This window comes from Corapipo altera, unplaced genomic scaffold, assembly GCF_003945725.1.
Source record: "Corapipo altera isolate COAL_440 unplaced genomic scaffold, ASM394572v1 1b, whole genome shotgun sequence".
Classification (NCBI taxonomy): Eukaryota; Metazoa; Chordata; class Aves; order Passeriformes; family Pipridae; genus Corapipo; species Corapipo altera.
Window position 1 is genome coordinate 9,219,468 of NW_020884881.1, and position 20,119 is coordinate 9,239,586.

Consider the following 20,119-nt stretch of genomic DNA (forward strand, 5'->3'; position numbering starts at 1 on the left):
CATAAATATCCCCAAAAGTACTAACAAACCAGTTTTCATAACAATCACTGAAATATTACTACAGTAATCCTACCTACCAATTTCTTTTTCATTTAACTTCACCCATTGCATAAATAAATGATAAAAACGCTTCATCAGAAAAACAGGCCATCTTTCACAAAGTAAGATTCCATCTCTAGAACACCCAGATGTGATGTATGGCATATGGCAGGAAAAAACAGGGTTACAGTATGGACTGGGTCTAGCTGGGATGAAGCTCATTTTCTTCAGAGCAGCTTGTATGGTGCTGAGGTTTAGGCTGGTGACCAAAGCAATGCTGGGAACACACTGATGTCCCAGCTATTGCTGAAGAGTGTTTGCTGAGTGTCAGTGCTGCCTGTTCTTCACTCTGCCTCACTGTGACTAGATCAGGGAGGGTACCAGAGGTTGGGAGGGGACACAGCCAGGCAAATGACTCAAACCAACCAAAGTAATACTCCATGCTCAGCAATACAAGAGGGAGGAAGGGACTGGCTGGACACTGGTCTACCCATGGGATGTGGTGAGTGACTGCCTTAGCATCACTTGTTTTGTTTTCTTTCTCTTTTCTTCCACTTCTCCTTTGCTTACTAAACAGTTTTAGCTCAACCCACAAGTTTTCTTGTTTTCACTCTTCCTTTCCTCTTTCCCCATCCCATTGGCACTAATCCACAAAACAGTAACATAAGAAACTGCAGTACAAGAAAGATGATCCAATGTTGATAAGAACCTTGCCATACACAGTTTAAAAAACAGAAGACAACCTCATATTTCATATGGACAGTAAAGATAAGGTACACATACTTTTGAAAAGGAAAACTATGTTAAAATATTTTAAAATATTCACATTATTCACTTTATATGTTTTAGCTATCATACCTGTAAAATAAGCATGTCCTGACGGAGGTCATCTCCATGTTTGAAGATTATACCTATGGTTTCATTTGACAGAGCTGTTGGATCTGCACATTTAAACTCAAGCCAGAGCGGCTTCTTCTTAGATGCCATTACTTTACATTTTTCTATCTGTGAAAGACACATTTATTGCTTGCTAGCCATTGTACTCCAATGTCAACACAACTAACCTTTTTACACAGCAGCTACAGAATAGTTTATCAACTTCCAATCAATTATACCACAAAAAACACACAAAAAGTACATGTAAGGAACAATGTTCAATTGCCATATAAAGCCTTGCTGAACCTGCACAACTTTTAACCACTGCCCATGATAAAGGCAAAAGTCTATCTTGACTCTCCAAAACTGGATTTGGCATGTAAATCTGCTTTAGACAGATTTAAATCAGGAATAGAGATCCTGACAAAACTGGCAAATATGGACCCTCAAAACAGGACTTCAATAGGTGCTTTGCAAAAACAGAACATAATCATTGTCCAATGCAATTTACCACATTATCCACCCTTGTGACTCCTAGCAACTACATTCCATATTGCTTGACTCAATTCCCTTAGCAAATTGGTCAAATTCGTGGAGAAAATGGCATTTTTGAAACTAATGTAACATAATAATTCGTAAAACAAGAAAATTAATTCCCTAGTTTTATTACATTTTTAATCTTGATTAATCAGCATTGCAATGAGTGAAACTGCATTACTTCAAATGTTTTCTCCAGTAATTATGGCTAACACAACTGCAGTATGCAATACTTTCTGTTCTGGAATTCCTGATTCATGGTTAAACATTACTACGTACAATAAAGCCATCTAAAACAAAAAAATAAGCAACTGCACATTAGTGTTTGAGAGCTGGTAGAGAGAGATGACATAGGAGATGAGTATTTTAGAATATTCACATTTCATAAACTGAAGTTCTGAGCCCGCAGTTTAAAGCAAAACAGTTTTTACCATCCTTGGTTTGAAAAAGGAAAGAAGTTTTTAAATCTTTGAACTTTCTAGAAACACACTGATTTTGCTTCTAATACTTGGTTTAGACTAGTAACTCAGCTATGCACAACTGGGAAGTGTTTAATTCTCTCAGTTTGAAGACAGACGAGCCTATAGCCTGTTCACCAAGGCACAGGTTTATTTAACAGAAACATGGCCATATCTAGACCTGATGATACCTAATATCCAAATGAGTACCCGGCTATTCAGCAATTCCTTAAGTTGGATGGTCCTTGGCTAAGAGAAAAATCAAGGGATTCTTTTCTTGTGGGGTCCTTGCTGCACATCAAGTGACTCCAAGGATCTTCACTGTGCCTCTTTACCCACACCTCATTTTGCATAGCAAATGCATGATCCAATTTCCTTTCACTACATATCATGGATTAAACTAATGATTAGAATTTCATGGGTTGCATTTTTTGTAGCACATGGTGGAATATCATTACGCTTAGAAAAATTGTAATAGCTCTGGGAACAAAAACTTACCGAGTCCATGAAATGGCATCATGTTCACACTGAAATAAGACCTTCAGACATATTAGCAAGATTTTTTACCAAATGACACATACTTGCAAATACACTTTTTTTTAAAAAGGATTTTCAGAAACTCAGAATATACTCACCACCAGGGCTCCTGCTCTTAGCCCAGGATCATACGGAACTCTAAAACTTTCTGGAAGTTTGCTGCTCTGTAATTTTTCAAGCTTTTGTCTCAGCTGTGCAATAACTGCAATGACAAGTAAAAAACCACAATGAAATCAAAAGCTGGATGGCAAAAAGCTTACAGGTAATCAAACTTGTTAAGCTTCATGATTTGGTTAAAAAGCTCTGCTTGGCTACTTCTTAAATTGCTTTCCTCATGGATCTCCTGATTTGAAGAATGGAGGAAGACTCTTTAACTTGCACTATCAATGGTCAGGGTTGTTTCAGATACCTAAAGGTAAAGTTTTCGAGCACCACACAAGTCATGTACTTTCTCTGCAGTGTTAGAAGCACTGCATAGTGCTTGGTGTCCTTCTGAAAACTCAAGAGATCACATTAAAATGTCAGCTTTCATTTAAAAAACAAAACACAGTAGAACACACAAAAATACTTTGCCCTTATAACTGACAAGACATGCAGACAGACTTGTGGCTTTTGAACTCTTGGTAAAAGACAATACAGAGGTACTGAATTTCCTATCCTCCTAAAACTGGTTTCATATTGCAGCCCTGTTAATCCCACATTCCAGTAAGAAGAAAATTTGCTGCATGTTTATATGAATGAGAATTTTACTGTTCGTATCTGAACTCAATCTTTTAATTCATAAAACTTCAAGCTTCTGAATCTTCAGCTCAGAACAGTACAGATTACACAACATATGAAGTACTCTGTTCATCTCAGCTAGCGGGTGTTAGCAGCATAAGCAATACACTGGTTATTACCCTGCATTAGGACAAAGACCTAAACATTGTTCTAAAAGAAACTGTAGCTACACAGCATATACATGTTCGAGTAATTTTGGAGATAAAAATTAAAAAGCAAAAAACACTGTACTGAGAAAACTAGACATGGACCTGGATACTTGAAACAGGATCATAATCATAGAATCATGGATTAGTTTGGACAGGACCTTGAAAGGTCGTCTAGTCCAACCCTCTGCAACAAGCAGGGACATCTTCAACAAAACTTGCTCAGAGCTCTGTCCAACCTGATCTTGAGTATTTCCAGGCATGGGGCATCTCCACTTCCCTGGGCAACCTATTCCAGTGTTCCAACACTCTCATCATAAAAAATGTCTTCCCTATGCATAGTTAAATCTACCCTCCTTTAGTTTAAAGCCATTAACCCTTGTGCTGTGGCTGCAGCCTCTGCTAAAATGTTTGTCTCCACCTTTTTTTATAAACTCCCCGTAAGTACTGCAAGGTTGCTGTAAGGTCTTCCCAGAGCCTTCTCTTCTCCAGGCTGAACAACCTCAGCTCTCAGCCTTTCCTCATAGGAGAGGTGCTCCAGCCCTCTGATCATTTTTGTGACCCTCCTCTGGACTCATTCCAGCAGGTCCATGTCTGTTCTGTCCTGAGGGACCCGGATCTGGACACAGGTGGGGTGTCACAAGGGCAGAGAAGAGGGTAGAATCACCTTCCTCAACCTGCTTTTGATGCAGCCCATGATACTTTGGCTTTTTGGGCTGTGAATGCACATTGACAGAAAATGAAGACAGTTTAAGAGCTGCTATCAAACTAAGAAAGTCAAGCCAAAAGAATTAGCCAAGAACTCACAGAACACAAATGTTACACATAAACTACAAGGTTTTAGAAAAGAACTACCTAGCAGTGCCTGGTGACCATTTTCTTCTGGTAAAAAATAAATCTGACAGCAATACACAGGAGCTACTAAGTGGACTTTATTATTAGACATTTTTCAAAAAAAGCACCAAACCCCACAGTAACCAAAACCAAACCAATTACTCAAAAAAGTAAAACCCCTAACAAAATCCCCTCCCCCCCAAAAAAAACCCCACCTAGATTGTAGTAACTTGGGTCATGAAACAGCTATCTAAAACGTAACTATAGATTTCCTAGAAAAATGTAGCTTTACTTCAGTAAGTCTCCTCATTGTAATTAGTGTAATTTGAAAACTGCAGGCCAACCAATTGAAGCAAACAAAGATAAGGAATTAGCTGATTTTAAAACACAACTAAAGGCACTTGCTAAAACAATTTTCAAGTTGATCTAGCTTAAGAACAAGGTATTATGCATTTTAAGAGATGAAACAGCTGCACAGACACATTTCTGGGAAACAAATTATCTAGCACAGTGGTGATGAAAGTAGATAATCCCATGAAAGACGTAGTATTATTATCTTAAGAATTTATTTATTTATTATTACTTGTTATGTTCAAATATAAGCAAAGAGATTACATGAAAAGTTAAAGAAACAGTGTGACAGCATGATTGCTACTGGAATAGTATGGACTTAACAGGAAGGAATTCATCCTTTAAAAAAATCCACAAACACTGGAGGAAGAAACATATATACAAGAATTAGATTAGACTGCATGACAGAATGAAATGAAACAGAACAGAACATTCAGACTGAAAATATGAACAATGATGAACATAGAAATGACAGGGCAAAAAAGAAGCAATAACCGAAAGAATAAATTTTAGGATATATATTTTTAAAAACATAAGAAGTAGAGGGGGCCTGTAGGAAAAATTATGCCCCCCATAATCTGAGAATAAATTACATTACTTATAGAATTAGTAGGACACTCCACATTTTCAGGAAGCCTTATTCAGTGAAAATGTCAATTATATAAGTCATCTTTCAATGTTCTGCTGTACATTACATACAAAGATTTCTTTAACTTCAAAACCTCGTGGGTGTTAATGTGATTGCTTTCTCTTGAAACTTTTCTTCTTTGCCCACATATCCTTCAAAGATAATGTATTATGGAATCCACTGCTGTTACAGACACGTACATCTGCAAGGATGTAAAATTTCTTTCCAAAATATGGAATTCTGACTAAATACATTAAGGTTACGGAGTATTTTAAGATAAATTTAGGAAGTTGATTAGAAACAATGTTTTATGTGGGGCTTCAGTAAGCCACTTAACTCACACTATGTGGTAACATAACAGATATTACATAATATATTGAAGAATAAATGCATATTTCCTTCAATTTTCTTTTGAAACACCACCACACTCACTTCTGCATAGCCAGGGTGGAAAGGCTCTCCAATCCAAGGAATTCCTGGCCTGGAACATGCCATACTGAACACACAGGAAGAGGTGGTCTCTCCACAGCTTTAAGAGCTTTAATACTATCAAATGTCTTCTTGCACTTACCCCCAACACCAAGAAAGTAACAAGAATGATGATAGACAAGCTTTGAGGGAAGCTGGGGGGGGGGAAGGCGGGCAAACCCCAGAGGTAAGCAGGCACTGCATGATCCTACTGTGGCTTCCAAAGCAGTGCTTCCAAGAACTAGAAATAACACCACCACATCCACATCTGTGTCTCACAGGACAAATGCTCCTCAAAGACATGCTCAGTATATTCAGCCCTGATCCACCACCAGCTTCTTTCACGGCATAGCAGAAGCGGTACTGGACTCCTCCACCATCTTCTTGCCAAGAGTCTTTTAGTGAGAGCTTAGGGTAAGGCTGTGTTTCTTGGCAAGTGTCACTTTTTATTTCCAGTTGATATTTGTGTCCTGGATTGTTTCTTTCTTCAGTGCTGGCATTCAGCTAAGGGTTATGTACAAGAACTTAGCTGTTTGCCAGTTGCATGGTGTGAGGTTCAAGAAGATAAGCCAAAGCATGGGAAAGCACTGGGTGTCTAGAACATTGATATTCTTCCCCTTCTGGGGGAAAAAACTATTACTGGTTCAATCATTATTAGCTTACACACACATTTTAAAAGAAAATTATGCCCTTTGACAGTAATTTATTCACAAATTTTCTGAATAAACAGTGCTATCTAGTTTTTAAAACCCAAAGAGGAAAAAACCAGTAATATTACCAACAAAGAAATGCCTGTTAGCAAATACCTTGAGAAGTAACATCATACTTTTCTGCAGAAACTGATTTTATCTCCATTGTGACTTTGTGCAGCAATTCAATAACTTGAACCTGCTTCATGAAGTCATGCAGCATTGCCTTCCCACAGCCCCTGAGATAGGCCTCGAGGATGACTGCAAACCTCTGCTGGTAATGCATGGACTGGGCAATCTCGCTTCTCAAGAACCAAAACAAGAAGTGACCAATTCTTTTGTTCTGGTGATGAAGAAAAATACTGCAATCAGCACACATTTCTTGACAAAGGGTTTTAATAATGCCAGCAACTTCAGCGTAAGTTGGCTGTATTTTGAAGTACTTACCCTCAAACCACGTTTGAGCAGAAATCTGGCTAATGCGCTGTCATGATATGGCTCAAATTTCACAGCCTGAGTAATACAAATAGGAGGCATGTTATTAACACATTTAAGATCCCAATGCACTTACATGTATGCTGACATCTACAGAATACACTGCTGCAGGAGTAGAAAACGTGTAACCAAGCAGGTCTTTTCGAGGCTTCTCTGTATCTCATTCAAGAAGCACTTTTCCTTTGCAACAGGTTCTTTTCAGGCTTATTATTAATGTGGCAACCAAGGCATGGAGTATCTAACCAGTGAGGCCGACCTGAGCACATGAAGGAATGTGAACAAAACAACATCATTCCCAGGCTGTAGAAAAAGCTAGCAAGATCAGGAAACAGTCTGCAGTCTGACTGATGCTGAAAATGCTTGAAATTTTTACTGCCAGATGAAATAACATATTTGTAATCATTCTTCAATAAAAATATCAATAATAAAGTACTGGGTTTGGACAACATCTGCTACTTCGGGAGTAAGGCCCCAGGGTTCACTGCTGGGTTCTCCAGAAAGCATGGGATATAGGAGCAGCTTCTCAGAGCACCTATCTGGCCTTTAACCCCTAAACGAATCACAGAATCACAGAATCAACCAGGTTGGAAAAGACGTTGGAGATCATCAAGTTGAACTCTTGATAACAGAATAAAGGCTCTGATACACATCCTGTACTAATGGAGTACAATTAAGAGGAAGACTTCACCAGAGCTTCTTTTTTTAATGACTCTGTGAGAGCAGATGTATTTTTTCTCTTCCAAAAGCTGCTCCCCTCCACCCAAGCCCAAAGACATTTCCAAGCTGCTGCCAAAAACGCGTGTGGAAAAAAAGTCAACAATTCTTTTCAAGTGCGAGCATTGGAACTCTTTTGCTGTTATTCTGTTCTTCAACCCAATAACCATGTGAATTGGTCTTCCAGAAAACTATCGCATTTCCAGATACTGGGCTGTGCCAGGGAACTTCTCCACTTCAACTCATTTTTCCAGCAACTTCTTTTCTGTTGCTTCAGGAACTCAAGTTTATAGGAGGTTTGTATTAAGATTAATGGCAGAAAAAAAGTATGCATGTATATCCCATGGCAAGAAAAAATAAATAAGATGCATACAATCTCTGAAACAGAGTCAGAAAATCCTGCCATGGACTGAGGGGGTGGGTGAATGGCTTCAGGTTCTCGAAATAGAGTGCCAGGAAGCAGCCTGAAGGGAGATTAAGGGAAAACAAAGGGATGCGCAGAGAGCCGGGTGCATGTAGTACGCTCAGCTTTCAGAAGCAACTAAGTATGCAAACCTCTAGCAGTAGTTATTCAGCAGAATATAATGGCTCTTTCAAGATCGTTGCAGTCTGCAGCTTGCAAAAAAGCAACCAAGCCATCAGCAAAGGTCTGCTCAATTTATCAAACAAACCATAGTTTTATAAACTCTTAAAAGTGCTGTGGCACACAGTTGCTTTTTTATTAAAATATCAACATGATTTCTGAAATGTAAATCTTCCTGTGGGTTTATTCAACAGAAAAAAAATCAAGCTTTTTCAGTCAACCTTCTAGAATGAACCAACTTAGAAAAAGGTCATAAAGCCAAGCACCAGACTTGCCCTTCTCCTGTATCATAATTCTGCAGAACTGTCTTGACTGTCTCCACAATACTGTTCCATTTCCCCAAACAACTTCATCTTATTTAGGAAAGATGGTAAGAATTCACAAGCATAAACTGATTTTATGACATATAGATCCTTTTACTTTGTGTACGAGATTAGGAGGTATGAGGGTTTTTAATAAAAATTAATTTTCACTGCAGTAAGGTGCCCAACAGCAATAACTATGACATAAAGTCAAATGGATTTGCTTACAGTTCCAAGGAAGCCTATTAAAAACCTCATTCTGGTATATACTATGCTTAATGTTCTCAGTGCATATCCTTGAAAAACAATTTAAGACTGAAATACAGCCAAACAACCAACATTGCTCCAAAACAAAGCCTCCTCATTAAAGTTGCAAATACAGTTTCATAAAATAATATTAAAAATGTATTATGAGCATTCTTATCGAGCTGATGTTTTAGAAATAATTATTTTCAAAAGTCAAGCCCGTTCTTCTTTTTTCCTCACAAAGTCAAACATCAACTTTTGCACAGCAACAATAAAAGCTGGCCATTAAAAGATGTCTGCTGGCACTTCATCAGGTCCCTGCACATATCTTTGCCTTGTCAGTTCAGCACAAGAGCTTTAGTCACTGCCATATACATGCACTGTAGTCGTTGGTGTTCGTCTTACAAAGGATTCTGTTGCATTTTAACTATCCTATCCATGTTCTATCAACTGTACAGAGAATGACAGACCATTACAGGAAGCTAAATAGGTTTATTTATGGTGTGGTCGCTTCTATTTGGTATAAATCTGGGGGGAAATAAAATGCTTGCTTGATTTCTAAGGGAAGGTAAAATGGAGGTAAAAAGAGGGCAATAAGCCATACAGCTTTCATAAAGGCATGCATTTGAAAGGTGATGACCATTTGCGAAATAGACATTTCAGATGTGTCCACTGATGTAAAGGAATGGCTGACATCCATTCTCTGAAAAACGTAGATTTTTATATACATTGTGGTACCAAAGCGTTGCTGCAGGATGCTGACAGCCTACATTCCACTGTTAGCTGAGAAACAAAGACAAGGATAGCAGTAGAGAGGTGAAAGTTGGAATCTAGCATTTTTTTCCTTTTTAAGGATAGTAATCTTGTAATTTCTTACATCTCTTCCTAAAAATGACACAGCTAAGTTAAGCCACTATGATTTTATGCTGTGGTACTTTATTTAACTGTTAGAGAGATTTATTCTTTTTAAAACTCACCAGATTTGTACTTTCTGAAAACAAACAATTTCCAAAACAAATGGAAAAAAACCCAGCACTTCCTCCATTCTCTCAGGCATTTGGATAGCAACCAATCACCATCCCAAACTCCTAATTTGGATACCAAAAAAAGTGAATAAAATTGCTGAGCCACATGTAGATAGCAAAAGCTCACAAGCCAAGTAGATATATATAGTAGCAACTATGTGGGAGGCCCAATGAGGTAACCGTAGCGACTCGTTTGGTTAATGTAGAAGTGCAAAAATTCTGCCAAATCTTCAGACAAGCAAATACAAGGCTAGAAAGGTTTTGTTTAAAGCACTACTGATGTGCAGAAAAATCTGAGCTACTAACTTCCATTTTCCTCAGAACCCAGGTGCTCTCTGAACCCGCAGAAATTAAAAGCCCCATCCTGCAGCTTCCCCCACTGTAGCTGTTCCATTTCTATTTTCTTTTGAATTTTGAATGCCAACTTTGTCCTCTGATTTTCTGAAAAAAGTATTTCCTGCTCTGAGGGACGACAGCCTTTCCACGCAAACCAGAGCCCTGCCAGGTGCAGAAAGCCTGTGGAGTCGCGTGACTTCAGGGGCCAGGCTCACCAGGAAGAACACGGGGTTACAGCTTCCATCAGCCACCAGAGGAGAGGAGACTTTGCTGCTGCCCAGTGAGGGCACCGTGTTGAGAAAAAGCAACCAAACCAATTTTCACGTATAACTGATATAAACCTTCCCAACGTTTCATCTGGCAGATCCACATACAAAGCACTTCAAATCAATACAGCATTGCCATTAAACCCACAATTTTTCACCCAACTTCCCTGAATGACTTAATCTTATTATGTAGTCCTAGCAACTCTTTAATTACTTTCAAAAATTTTTTTGGAAGCTTCTAGATAAATCTGGTCCCCTTAACACAACAAGACTGAAGTCTGTAACATACTGTGTAACTACACTGGTGTTCTTGACCTAAAACTCAACCCCAGATTTTTCTTCAGGCCTTGCCCATGTCAACCTCTGCCTTTACTTTCTTTCTGTCAACACTCTTTTTTCTAAACTATTGGTAAAGTCGGTCAACAACTCTTCAGTGCTGTGTGATTCAGACCTGATATGAACAGGATTAAAGACAGCACGGTTAGGATTTATTCCCACCATAGCTTTGCTGGCATTAACAATTTTCAGAAAAACTCACTACTGTAAACACAAGATGCAAATTGTAAGACAAAAGGCAACTATAACACAGAAACAATGACACAAGCAAAACACAAGAAGTAGAAAAGTATGTTTTGTGTTAACCTGGTTACTACCACTGCTTTGACTAAACCCTGAAGACTTCAAACCTAGGGATTACTAATAAGACCTACAAAAATGAGAATCGTGATGGGGTATGCAAATATTCCTGCAAGGCAGAGTTCAAGAATGCAAATACACCTTACCTGCACAAGCTGCAAAAGATAATGAAGAACATCATCATCTTCTAAACTTTCCAGTTTTTGAACTGCCATTGCTCGGACATTTTCATCTGAAAAGTTACAGTCCAGAAGTTGCATTGTGAGTCCAACATCTAAAGTGCTCTGATCCCAAACCTCTTTTTTAGCTAGCAACTGGTATGTTTTGGCCACTATTTCTTGTTGTCCCCATTTCACAGAGCTAAGCAGCTTAGGATATGCCTTGGGGTGCTTTATGCTTTCATATCTGAAGTGCCACAACAGTTCTTTGTCCTCAGGAGAAAGTGGATTAAGTGGGTCAGTTGCTATGATCTCTTCAAGTTGCTTGCGAAGCTGGTTGGGCATTTCAGCTCGGGTCCTGTCCCCTTGGGGGTCTGATGCTATCCTGTGCTTGGGCAAGGCAATGGGGTGACAATATCTGTCCAGTACAATAGAGATAGCCATTGAGTTTTCTTTATCTGGGTTAGTTGCTGATGTGAGTTTGTCTGCATTGATACTTCCTTGTTCTTCCCCCTTGCCTGGAATTTTCCACATGTGGAGTACATACTCCCCACTTCGTAGCAAGAAACGGTGGTCTATCAACAAAAGATTTACATAATAAAGAAGCTGGGTTTTGCATTTTGTATCAGAGTTGGAGGATTCATGTGATTGAAGGTTCGTCTTTGTGGAAGGCCCCTGTGCTTTGCCACAGTATATCTGAAGATTCAGAAGTGCTCCTTTAGGCAAATCCTTAATTTTGATATCAAACTCCAGCCAAATATTCCATAGAACCTCCTCAGTAAAAGGCTTCGAAGAAGTTCTTCTCTGTGAAAGGAGCTGCTGCCCATGTTGAATGTTAGCTTCCACAAACACAGTAAGATCAGTATTTCTTGGTAAAACTGGGATATCAATGCCAATTATTTTCACCCTAAATTTCCTATTACAATCCCACAGTGAGATAGTAAAGACTCTCTCATGGTCTTTTCCGTCTATTGTCAATTGTTCATGATAACCCGTAACTCCTGTACAGTCATCCACCAAGGGCCATTCTTCCTTCTGAACCTCATCCTCATTTGGGTCAGGGGGATCGTCTAGGACAAGGTGGATTTCTTCCCCATTCTTAAGGCACTGTCTTATCCAGTGAAAGTCTTTGACTGGTGTCTCTCCAATAATGTACTCATCTCTGCCACAAACCCTGAGAACAAAATCCAGTTCGCTATGATCTTCAGGAATGTCCATCAAAGATTTTTTCTTTGCCATTTTGGTGAAAAAGCTGTGAAGAATCATATCTGGAGTGTCATCTATTGACACTTTAATTTTTTGACTAGTTGTTCCCCTATGTATGATTATGAAAATGTTATTATTAGTGATCTTTTTAAATAAATATTCTGGGAGTGGCTTAGATGTAGTCCATGGGCGCATTGCGTACAATTTAGGATCTCTGCAGGCTACCTCTATCATTCGTGGAGTGACTAACCTGCGACGGGTAAACTCTAGCTCATCATCATGCACATTGCTTACATCGGTGACATCATAACCAATTAAATCGTTAAGCTGCCGCTGAAATTCCTGAACTTCTTCTGATGGTTTTTGTTTCTGGACAACATAAATCTTGCCTACCTTTTTCTGTAACACTTTCCAGTACAATATGCAGTCCAGTGTCTGCAATACTTGGTGTTTATCATAAATTTCATACCATTGCCCTTTCTTCTGATACTGAAGGACAAACTGATCTGGGGTGAATGCATGGTAGAAGTCTGTGGTTTGACTCATCTCTATTGCACGCATCCAAATCTGAGCCTTCATTTGCTCAACCGTACAGTTGCCAGCTATTTCAAGTAACATCATTTCTGGTACTTTAGTATGTTTATTGCTTGTAGGTAAAATGAACTCAATGGATATCAGTTCCATTGATGAAAAACTACTCGATGTACAATGAGGTTTCATTCTTCTTCTCCTTCGTTTGTTTTCCTCTCTCATAACAACAGGCTGTTCATGATCCCCCAACTCCATGCCAGAAGAAATCTAGCAAAACATACAAATTCTTGATTACTTTTTCATTTACATTTATCTTTAATTTTTTTAAGTCTTGCTAATTAAAATCATAGGCGAGTCAGAATCCTGCCATGTATATACTTATCATATTTCTGCTTCCCCTTAATTTCTAGTCACAAATACTTGATTTACATGGATCGACTCAGATGTAGTCTATTCAATTCAATACCAAACATAAATTAAAAAAAAAAAAAAAATCAACGCTACAATGATTAAATAATTAAAATGGAGTTTTTAGACATCCTTCCCAGATTTTACTGAGGATAAGCAGTCTGAGTGCACAACCTCCGCATTGATTTGTTCTTGCTTCTATTTGATCAAGCACTGCTTCTTCTGCGGCCTCATCTGCTTTGATGGTGCTGATGTTAACACAAGTGGATTTACATAGAAATCAAAAGACATACTCCTGTGTATGAGCAGAACACGATCTCACTGAGCTCCAGGAATGGCAGAAAGTAACAAAAAATGCAATATTTGCAGACTGGACAGACATGAGCTTATTCCCAGTTTCCACTGCCTCTTTTAACTTATGAGGAATCAGCACTTCCACCTAAAAATAGCCCTTAGGATTCAAAAGTCAGGAACTATTTCTGAAGACAGGTATTTAACATGCATCTAAATTCAAGGTTAGTGTCCTTAGATGTGCTTCTTTTGAATAAATCAATTCACCAAACTGATAACATCTATCCATTTCCAAAGTACACACTTCCAATATGAACTAACAGTTTATTATAGAAGAAAAATCTCCAAGTTGATGCCAATTTATTACCCTATACATCAAATCACACCTAAAACAATATCAAACATAAGTAGCCTACCTTATCAGCATTCAGTAAACAAAATATATTGTTGCTCTCAGTCAATCTCCATTAAACAATATTAAAGTTGAAATTATTCATCGAGAGCTTGAAAGCGGAAAGCAGTGCTGATCGAGCACACTCGCACAAGCCAAGCTACCACAACATATCGAACTTCCTTTCCAAACAACACTTTCTACACAGAAAATCTTTCTCTAACTGCTGGAGAAAACTAAAATCGGTGTAATGATGCAGATAATAAAACAAGCAGATAAAAATGTAAAAGTTTAAACTGAAGCAACACAGCATGCTAACTAAAATTCTTTTTTCAAGTTCCGGAACGCAGTGACTGTGGTCACACCACCTCTGTAATTGACAAAGTAGAAGGAAATATTACCTGCTTATAAAACAAAGGCTGAATTGCCGAAGACGACTCATTTGTTTAATTTTTGAAGTTCCGATTTTTTTTAGTGGAAGATCATTCACACAAAAAGTTTCTTTGTTTAAGCTGTTCTGCTTTTCTTGCTTGCCCTCATATCCAGATGCAAAGGAAGTGCTGCACTTACCAGGAAGGAAGTTTTAACCAAGTTGCTTATACATATGATTGCTCATTTTAAAAGAAGACAGAATGCTTTTCCTGTTATAACAGTAAAAATACACCAACAGTAGACCAATTTAACATACACGCACAGAAGACATGCTTAAATCCTTTTAAAAATAGCAAAGAATAATCTGGGCAATAAATTTAATTAATTCAAATAAAACACTTAAAACCAATACATTTTTGAAAGATTACTTTATATAAATACCAACACTTTATAAATACCAATACTAGATAAAAGACAATTAAATCTGCAATGTTTCATTACTTTTATTTTCATGGTGACAGCTGTTTGAGGTTATCAACTTAAATTCACTAGATTTTTTTAAGCCAGTCTCTGTATAGGCATCACGTGGATGTTGTATCCGCCAAGGACTGTGCATGGTAACCTCAGCAGCAGAACTGCTGGGCAATCTTATCCCTAGTATTTTTAACTCATTCATTTATGATTACAAACACATAGTGAAATCCACTAGAAATGATGACTTAAGATTCAGGAAGAAAATAAACCACATACTTCCAACTCTATGTCTTGTGGTTAACTACAACCTGAAGAGCTGCTCCTTTACTAAAAAAAATGCCCACAGGAAAAAATATTTGGGAAAACATGCTCAAAACAGAAAGACAGAAAAAACTCTAATTGTGTCCTTTTTCCTTACAACCCTTCTAGTGAAATACTGACCATTTTGAAGAGCAATAAGTAGTACACATCCTACACTGGTACATATCCTACAAAAATTATGATTCTGGAGAAGGAAGAAAAAAATGTGAAATAACTGAAAGGTCTTTTAACAACAGTGAAGTGGTGTTTTTTTCTTTAACATATTCACACTTCCTATTTGTAAGACATTTTTTATTAAAAAGTGAAAAATAACCCTCCCTCTGCGTTGGCGAAAAAATCTGACAGCCTCTTACATGTCTCCAATGTGCCATTCTCAACCTCTGAAATTAACATTTTACAGGGGTTAAAAACCAGAAAAATGTCTTCCCCCATACACACAGCTCTTCTTTCTCAGACAATCATTCTGCTTGGCAATCAAGATTGATTTGTTTTTAGAGGATATTTTTCTCAGGAAGTGAGTTTGGGTGAAACACAGTTTGTCGCAGCTCCTTTTACCTTATAAAGCCAGTATTTGAATTTTCTCATGGCAGTGGTGAAGTTACCCTGAACATTTTGTCACTGACGTGGAACCTACTCATCTTGGCCAAGACACTTCCAGCACTCATCCTTTACCCATGTGCAGCCTGGCAGCATTCATCAGCCACAGTCTCTGTGGCATCTCAGCACAACACAGTGCGTTCCTCTCTCACATTGTGTAATTTCTAAAATGCAATGTAGTCACATATTTTTCTTCATCTAAACATAAGCAACTGGCATCAAGGGTTTTTTCATGCCAACAGGCTGCATAGATTTTTTGCAAACAGCCCTTGTTTTAAAGTCATTATTCTGCCCTTATATAAGTAAATCTGGACTCATTTCAGTTTCATTAGGTTCTGCAAATCTAAGAAAGCTTCCAGATTTAAAATGTCCTCAGCTTGCTGCTATGTGCTATGCACCCAAGGATTAATTTTTCAAACACATATACAATAGTCCATCTTCTGCTAAGCTCTTCTAGCACTACTTCATTGATCGAGACCATCAAGACAATCAAAGGCTATTGGGATCCAGTTTTTGAGAAAATGTGTTTTAGGATTTTTGTTATGTTATTATACTATGTTATTGTATTATTCCCTTTCATTGTACCCCTATTTTATGCCTTCACCAGTTGCTGCTGCATTGGAGTATAGATATACTCCTCCCCTTGTTCTCCCTATATGGTCCTAGTCTGCATACTCTGCCTTTGCTCCTCCCCCGTAACTCCCCTTGTTCCAGCAAGTTCTGCTCCTGCCCTATAAAAGGCAGGAGCCACGTTAATGAAGTGTTCCATTTTGCACGCTACGTCGAAGTGTCCAAGCCCTCATTCCTTTCGGGCTGTCGGGGATGCTGAGGGCCTGTTTCCCACAAAAGGCAGCATCTCTACCTTATGCAGCAGAGAGCTACGGTGCACAATGCACAACAAATGCAGCTGTTTCACACTCTCATCCACGTACAAAGGCAGGTAGTGCAACACAGTGAAAGGTTCAGATATTCCTCCCCAAATTGCATCAGGATACAACACAAAACGCGTGGCACTTCTATAGCTGCCCTGCCTATACAAGGCTGTCTTTTCTCCCAAATTCATTTGAGCTGTGACCTGTCATGTCTAGTCCAGCCCAATCCAATCTCCATCTCCAGTTGTGCTCTGGTCCCTTTTCATTAGCTTCAGAAGGCAGCTCTTGGAGAGACGATTGTCTCTTATCCATCTCTGCAGTGACAGACATAAAAGTGTCCCCATCCTTAAGCTGACACCAAACTATATCCATTTTCTGCTATTCTGTGTGTTGGCAAAACCATCTTGCCTCATGCATATGTGTCATAAAACTTTGACATTAAATCATTTAAAATAAGTTCCTAAAGCCTTTGTCATGCCAAAGCTTTACCTACAGTGTTGACATTTCTATATGTCTACTGCAACAACACCCCCAAAAAAGGGGGGAAAAAACCCCTTTTTTATTTCTAATTCTAATGAGCCGCATCAACCTTGAATATCCCTGTATTAAGAGAACTGTCCTATCACTGGTGCATAAATCCTGATGCAGTGCAATGGAGCAGGAGGAGGTGGGTCTGTAGAAGGTAACCAAGGCAAGTAAACAGTCTTGCCTTTGTCTCCAGTTTGTTCCTATCTCTTCACCCAGGTCAGCAATCTGACCATAACAAGAACAACAAAAAATTTGGTTAATTTTCAGCTGGATCAGTTCCTTTATCTGACTCATCACTTGCAGGAGTGGTAGGGCAGTGAGGGAAGAGAAGGGAAAGGAATGGAGACGGTACAGTTGAGATTGAAACATGATTTACAGCAGAATTAGGAGAAAAATTAATGAGTAAACTTGTTAAATGATTTGAAAACACTGGATGAAAGGCGCTTTGAAAAGACAATGTGGTATTATGATGAACGAATTCATATATTCAGCTAGAAAAAATTTAGGATAGCTGTCAGTCTTCACTGCTCTGTTAGGACTGCATTGAAGTTCTGCTGGTTACTATTATGCTTATTCTCCATTAGCTCCTGCTTCTGCTTTAATCCATCATGTGGAAACCTTATTTTAGAATTATTCTTTTCACTTTAGTGTGAACCCCTTCCCAGACAACTTAACCTGTAAGAATATAAGCACTCTCTACCAGAGTAAGAATTACCTCATGTGTACATTATGCCAATATAATAATCACAGGAACAACTAGGTTGGAAAAGACCTGTGAGATCATTGAGTCCAACCTTTGACCCAACACCACCTCATCTACTAGACCACGGCACTAAGTACCACATCCAGTTTCTTCTTAAACACCTCCATGGGTTTTATGTTCACAATTTTAGACACAGTTAACATAAAAAATAAGTTTAAAAAAAAAACCCAAAACTATCATGACATGACCCAAAGCTTTCCGAGCAGCATACTACATCTACTTGCCTGCACTGTCCTGTAGGAGATAACTTTGCATTTGCTGGACAGGAGGACATCTTTCCTACACCTACTGGTGATCCAGTGCTGAACTTTGCAGGTAAGATACACCACTAACATATTAAGGATGAACACAACAACAAAAACCCACTTTGCTCAGTTTGTCAGATCCTTTAGCAACTACTAGCTCTCATGGGAATTACATCAGCGCAGGTTCCCATTTGCAAGTAAACTTCACAGATAACGTGGTCACATTTCTCATCAAAAAGTATACAACTTAGCAGATACAGCCTGGTCCGGAGGTTGTTAGTCAACCAGACTGCTATTACAGCTGTAGCACTTTCAGGCTCCTCCTGCCTTCACTACAGACCCTTTGCATATTTTGGTTTCTACATGAGTTATCTATTTGGGGCTGATTCTGGAACAAACAGTAACTTCTGTCCGGCTCCGAAAATTTAGGTAAGGATTTCAGCCAAGTTCTAGTTAACTGGCATTACACAAGCCATGGATAATCTACCTTCAAAGCAACACTTCACAGAATTTGGAAACACGGAGATGGCAGCTATGGTTCCTGCTGGGACACGCTCGCCATTTGGACACTGCCTGTCCTGTCAGTTTGTGCCCAACGCTGATTCCCAACACCGTGATCTGATCGAGACCAACAACCAGCTCCCGAATGCCCTCAGCTATTATTTCAGATTTGTGGCGCGGTTTTATGGTCTGCATGTACCAGACAGACACAAGAGGCTACTATTTGCTGGATGAGGAAATACAGTTATTTACTGTTTAAAAGCGGAGCTGACTCACAGATCTTAAGACCCAAGGGAACTGCTGCCACTGTCTAGTGTGATCATTCGCTTCGCATTGTTTCAATGTTCCAACAGCTTCCTCGGCGGCTTTTCCATCAAACGCCGTAACTCCTGTTTGGGCCATGACGGGAGGCGGGACCGAGGCCGCGCGGGACTGGGCAGCTCGGGGGGCTCAGCGGCGCCAGGGGCAGCCGGGACCGCAGGGCAACCCCGACCAGATGCACATGCCCTGCAGGAAGAGGCCCTGAGCTCGGGAACGGCGGGATGGAGCCGGGGCTACCTCCCTTCTTCCCTCCCTCCCTCTACCGGCCCACTGCCCGAGCCCCGAGATGGCGGCCGGCGCCGCCCGCAGCTCCCGCGGGCGGGCGAACCTCGCCGCGCCCGGACCGCCGGGGCCGGGGGCGCCCTGCGGCGGGCGCGGGGCCGGGCAGGTCCGCCCGTGGCCGCCGCGGGGAGCGGAGCTGCACCGCCACCTGCGAGCCCGGGCCTCCGGCAGGGCCGGCCTGGGGCGGGGTCCGCCGCGACCCCCCGGCACGGAGCTACTCACCGCAGCGGCGGCCCCGGCCCCGGCTCCGGACAGGTGTTCGCCTCAGCAGGAAGCAGCGCGGGCCGGGGGCCGGCGGGGAGGCTCCATGGCCGGCAGGAGAGGCAGCTCCGGAGCCGCCGCCAATCACACGCCGGGCAAAGAGGGAACCGGCTGTGGGGCCTCCCCGCCCCGCCCGGCCCCGCCGCGGCCCCGGGGCACCCGGCCCTGGCCCCTGCCCCCGGCGCGGCCGCATCAGCCGGAGTGCGGACAGACCCGCCGGTGGCGTGGAAGCACCACAGCCGCGGTGCGGGTTTACTCGTCAGCACAAGTCATGCAGGATGTGCCCTGGTGTCAGTACAAGCAGCAAATCCCCCCTGGGAGGAGCTTCCTGGGTATTCCTTGCCCAGGGCCCCGCAGCCGGCGTGCCCAAGGCACTCCCGCAGTGACCCCCGGCTGCTTGGGCTGAGGGCAGCTCGTTCAGGGCAGGGACAAATCAATTTGTCTAAGCTTCCTTCTCCTTGGAATGATTTTCATACTGTCTGACTAAACGTCTTCTACAGGTTAAGCATCTTGCTCATTTTTTTTTAAACTACTTTTTTTGTTCGAAGTGGCTGTGTTATTGTTTTTCTACTATTTTCCCATCTCCAGCCTGGGCAGTCCTGGATCTCTCTATTTAGGTCATGTTCCTGAGACCTCCTGTGATTCCTGTAG

General features: G+C 40.5%; 1 protein-coding gene across 4 annotated transcripts in view; it reads right to left on the bottom strand.

Annotated features, from left to right (window-relative positions):
- Positions 1-19,817, bottom strand: part of PIK3CG (phosphatidylinositol-4,5-bisphosphate 3-kinase catalytic subunit gamma) — a 33,883-nt gene extending 14,066 nt beyond the window's left edge. Inside the window, exons 1-7 of one of the 4 annotated variants that reach the window (XM_027639672.1) lie at positions 19,430-19,817; positions 14,333-14,572; positions 11,093-13,108; positions 6,791-6,856; positions 6,461-6,686; positions 2,546-2,649; positions 898-1,044 (exon numbers count right to left, since the gene is read on the bottom strand). In XM_027639672.1, the coding sequence (XP_027495473.1) occupies positions 898-1,044; positions 2,546-2,649; positions 6,461-6,686; positions 6,791-6,856; positions 11,093-13,096 (2,547 nt within the window). In that variant the 5' untranslated portion in view covers positions 13,097-13,108; positions 14,333-14,572; positions 19,430-19,817. Of the gene's footprint in view, positions 1-897; positions 1,045-2,545; positions 2,650-6,460; positions 6,687-6,790; positions 6,857-11,092; positions 13,109-14,332; positions 14,573-18,880; positions 19,106-19,429 lie in introns of those variants that run through there. The other 3 variants (XM_027639671.1, XM_027639673.1, XM_027639670.1) reach the window with 3 other exon arrangements.
- Positions 19,818-20,119: the final 302 nt, after the last annotated feature.